Raw genomic sequence first — 4,296 nt, forward strand, 5'->3', positions numbered from 1 at the left:
TTTTTCTATTTCCTTTATATGAAAAGTATAGATTATCCTGGTTTGTTATTCTAGGTCGTAAATTAATCAAACTAACTCAGTTTAACTTGGATTATATTGTTTTAATAATTTTTTTAATATTAATTTTTTTTTTTATTTGACACACGGTAGGTATACATGAACTACCTATCTAATAAAACCTAAACCTATACTTACATGAAACCAAACCTGAAGCTGGCCCAATGGACCAACCAGCTTGGGTTTTAGCATTTGGGAAAGTTTTTAGAGAAGTGGGAGCTTGTCTAATTAGCATCATGCCTGGAATTAAAGAATGTAAGAAATATTTTCATTTTGTGACTGCTATAGAGGGAAAGGACGGCTCGCTCAAGAAGAAGAAACAACGCTAAAGAACGTAAAAAGGTACATTTAGTATGATATTACCAGTCGTAAAGCTAGGAACCCTTGCTCTCAAAACATTTTGCAAGCCCATTGCTAATCGTCTCAAGAAGGAAGCAGGGTTGCACCCTAAGTTCCGTCACTTCATCATCAACATGGCCCAGGTTTTCTTTTTTTCTTTTCTTTACATTTTTAAGTTATTTGCTTTATGGGTTTTGTCTAAAAATTTGTTCTTGTTAATGGCATACCTTTTCTTTTCTAATTTATAGTGTTTTTTGGCATTAATTGTGTTGGCTGGTTGCTTGATCACTGATACTGTGTTTCTAAATAATGGGTTGGTCTTGAACTTGGTAAATGTAACTTCATCAAATTAATTGATCGGAGGGTTTTGTCTAAGAATGTGTTCTTGTTAATGGGTACCTTTTGTTTTCTGGTTTATTTCTTGTTTTTTTTTTATTAATACAGGGTTGATGGTCTTGAACTTGGTGTATAGATTCATTAGTGGTACTACAACCCTGTTGCGTAAGCAAGGTTATGTTGTTAAGTATTGCTCTGTTAAGATTTGATTCACTATAATCAATGCCAGATCATTTGTAATTGTGGCCTTTATTACATTCAGTAGGTAATCACTATAATACATACATGCTATGGCCATTTTATTTGTGTACTCTGCCTGCCTGCCTCCTATAGCATGGAAAGTTTTTATCCATTCAAGGTTGATTCTTTTCTCTTACTTTACGGGCAGGGAATTCACATGAAATATGTTTACCTTGCGTATGATTAGGTGGAAACGTTTTTGTTGTTAAGCTGAAGAAATGTCTATGTTTGCAATGAAATGCGATGTTAAGCTGAAAATCATTATCTATTTTTGCACTGCACTTCATTGTGTCTTTTGTCCCTGGAAACTTGTTTTGTTGTAATTCATGATTTCTCTTCTCTTGTTTGAAAAAAAGAAAGTAAGAAATATGTTCATTTTGTGACTGAATCAGGCAAATCATAGATTCACAACAAAAATGCAAAGACGTATTTATGGCCATTCAGTTGATGCTGTAATACGACCATTGGATGAGGAGAAGGCTGTCCAAGCTGCTGCAGATCTTATTGGGGAATTCTTTGTGTTTTCGGTACTGGCATTTCCTGCCTTTATTGTTTGTGTAATTTGGATCTGAAAAATCAAGCATTACCATGGTAGGAAAAGTTTATTGTATGTGTGTGTTGTGTTTGTATATGCTTCCTATACATGAATGAGTCTGAGCTGCATGCTTTTGTACTGAGACTATGGAGATACTAGTTGGTTGGTTCTAATACCTCTTGTCACAGCCTGCGATGTGTCTATCCTGTAAGGACTAGTCACAAGTTACAATCATTGAAATGGGCCTGGTATGATGTTGTACACACTATGGTGATAAAATAGCCTTTCTGGTTATTGGGTTATCAGAAGTTGCCAGTTGTTTTTTTATTTTAATGTTATTGTTGCTTTTAAAAAAACACATGCACATTTTGATTTACTTGACCATGTGGGTATCCAATTTCCACTATCGTAGGGCTACTGCAATTTGATATCTATGCCATAGTGTGTGAATGCACCAGGAGGCTTGTTATACTCATTTTGGGCTCATTTCAGTGAAGAATTTTTGTTTCCTAACCTTTCTGTGAATGGATCAAAGAAATGAAACCAATATAGTTTCAAATAAAATTAATCATTGATACCTGTTTACTACATGCAGTGGTGAAGCTAGAAATATTTTTTCATTGACAAGAAAAATGGAAATTCTGGGGGAATTGATGCATTTTTTATATGGAACTATGTGAAAAGATAAAAAAGAAATATAAGGACTAATGGGAGAAGTTACAAAAATTAAGGTGGGGCAATTGATGCATTTTTAATTTCCTTAGTGTAAAAAGATAATTTACAATGACTTGGGGGGGGGGGGGGTCACAAAATTAAGGGAGGCAATTGACCCCTTCTCCAAAATGTAGCTTCGTCCCTGACTACTTGTAAAGGCAAGTTGGAAGCAGACCTGTGGGTTTGCACCAAATTTGCTATCGTCGTACCTATAACATTATCAGCCCAAGAAACATTGTAGCTGACCTGTCCAGAAGTCAATTTGACCTTCATCTATGTTATTTGCATGGTGATTTTTGAATGCTCGTGTTAAACTGTACAAACTTTCTTTTCTATAAGCTGGCTAAACATATATAAACATTATCAGGTTGCTGGAGCTGCTGTTATTTTCGAGGTGCAAAGAAGTTCCAGATCTGAAGCGCGAAAGGAGGAGAAGCAAAGACAGGAAATTGAGGTATGCTATTCCTTGATTTAGCTTATTGCTAGTGTATTTTGAAATTACACTTCTATTCACATTCTTAGGCATCTTTTAAGATGCTTCCTCTTATTATACTTTGCTCGTTGTGTTTTCTATTCTTTTTTGCTTCTTGCCATTTTGGAGGATAGATGGTTGAGAAGAGATGGTTTATAGTGGATATTGGGTGTACCATCTCTTGTATAGATAAAGGGATTGCTGGTACCATGAAGACTAGGATGTAGAAAGCAATGGATGCCTTTGTAAACATAGAAATATTGGTGGAGGTATTCGAATCAAAAGTATTGGGCCTAGCTGATTTTGCAATTATATTTTTTTATCTGCAGTTTTTCTTTGTGACTGATGTGGAGTATCTTGTTGGCTCATTGCACAGAACTGCAGATCTTTTATGTTTTGAAGTGTTTAAAATACATCTTAATTTTTCTTATTATGCAGTCTTGGTTTCTTTTTCTTTTCTTTTTTCTTTTTTGTATAAGAAGGAAACTAAAGCAAAGAATTACAGTGAACACAAGCGGGGGAATGAGAGCCCTGAAACATGGGTGGACTTCTAATTATTGTGCCAATTTATTGTTGCCATTAACTTTAGGAATATACAGACATTAAATCCCCCGTCTATTTGACTTTAGAACTAAGTTTCTCCTACTATCTGTCACAGGCGATGATGCAAAGAGATGAAGAATTAGCAAAAGAAATTCAGGTTCTCAAACAGAAGCTTGATGAGGTGGAACAACTTGCTGGAGGACGAGGTCTTGGTGGGTTTTCCCATTTCAAGCATGGCCATGCTACTGAAGGTGGAAATGGAAAGCCAACTTGATCACTCAAAAACTAAGTAGAGCAAGAAGTTTACTGGAAGAACTGACCTAACTTACTTTGCACCCTTGCTCCTCGCTAGGGAAAGTAATTTTCTCCTTCCATATACTTCATATTTTCTACGTTGGCTGAACTTCAATTCCTTGATCTATTGCGTTTGTATATTATATACCTACCTTCTTTGCGAATAGGCTATACTCTGTTCCTCAAATTCTCTGTTTGCATTTACAGAACCCCGACAATGGTCGAGAACTGAATACTTTGTACAGAGGCTTCAATTAACTCGTGCGGCCAGACATCAAGTGCTTATGAAGTTTCCAATTCTCAAATCGACAGAATCATATACTAGTGGATCTAGGCCCATTTGTGGGTGAAAATCAATTAGATATGCTTTGTGTTTATGCTGGACCGTCTGCATATTCAGTTTCTGTTGTAATTTTCCACATATATACATACCTACGGGTCTGGTCTTCAATGGAAACTCTATCTTGATCATATGCTTTAACAAAGTATGGAACAAATTTCTGTGAACTTCTTGTGCTGCAATATAAACAAGTAATTGATATGCCGGGCCTTGAGTAAGGTGAGACTAACCATGTATTTTGATCATTTTCGGAATAATCTTCAAGGAAAAGCATGAAATAATAATCTCCAAGGAAAAACAATGATGCTTTTTTATGTTAAACTTTATTATTAACTATTCATTGCAACTTTTATAAGTAGTTTGGAACCGCTTTTCAAAGGATGTTATATTAAATTTTAAAATTTTTTTTTTCTATAAAATTAGTAT

The 4,296-nt window shown here is 35.3% G+C and overlaps 1 protein-coding gene across 2 annotated transcripts; it reads left to right on the forward strand.

Annotated features, from left to right (window-relative positions):
• The first annotated feature begins 288 nt into the window (after positions 1-288).
• On the forward strand, positions 289-4,037 carry LOC118050426 (uncharacterized). Of its 2 annotated transcripts, none has more exons than XM_073404156.1 (5): positions 289-539; positions 1,365-1,499; positions 2,589-2,675; positions 3,352-3,487; positions 3,778-4,037. In XM_073404156.1, the coding sequence occupies exons 1-5, from the start codon at positions 411-413 to the stop codon at positions 3,786-3,788; spliced, it is 498 nt and encodes a 165-aa protein (XP_073260257.1). In that variant the 5' UTR covers positions 289-410; the 3' UTR covers positions 3,789-4,037. The 2 variants fall into 2 exon arrangements, with proteins under 2 accessions (XP_073260257.1, XP_034916664.1); XM_035060773.2 differs by having other exon boundaries at positions 290-539; positions 3,352-3,593; positions 3,738-4,037.
• The last annotated feature ends 259 nt before the right edge of the window (positions 4,038-4,296 follow it).

The sequence above is a fragment of the Populus alba genome, chromosome 13 (assembly GCF_005239225.2).
Source record: "Populus alba chromosome 13, ASM523922v2, whole genome shotgun sequence".
NCBI classification, from domain to species: domain Eukaryota; kingdom Viridiplantae; phylum Streptophyta; class Magnoliopsida; order Malpighiales; family Salicaceae; genus Populus; species Populus alba.

Coding starts and splice junctions, on each gene's coding strand:
- LOC118050426 (XM_035060773.2), top strand. CDS start 411: ATGATATTACCAGTCGTAAAGCTAGGAACCCTTGCTCTCAAAACATTT. Junction 1,500..2,588: donor GGGAATTCTTTGTGTTTTCG/GTACTGGCATTT, acceptor AAACATTATCAG/GTTGCTGGAGCTGCTGTTAT. Junction 2,676..3,351: donor AGCAAAGACAGGAAATTGAG/GTATGCTATTCC, acceptor TATCTGTCACAG/GCGATGATGCAAAGAGATGA.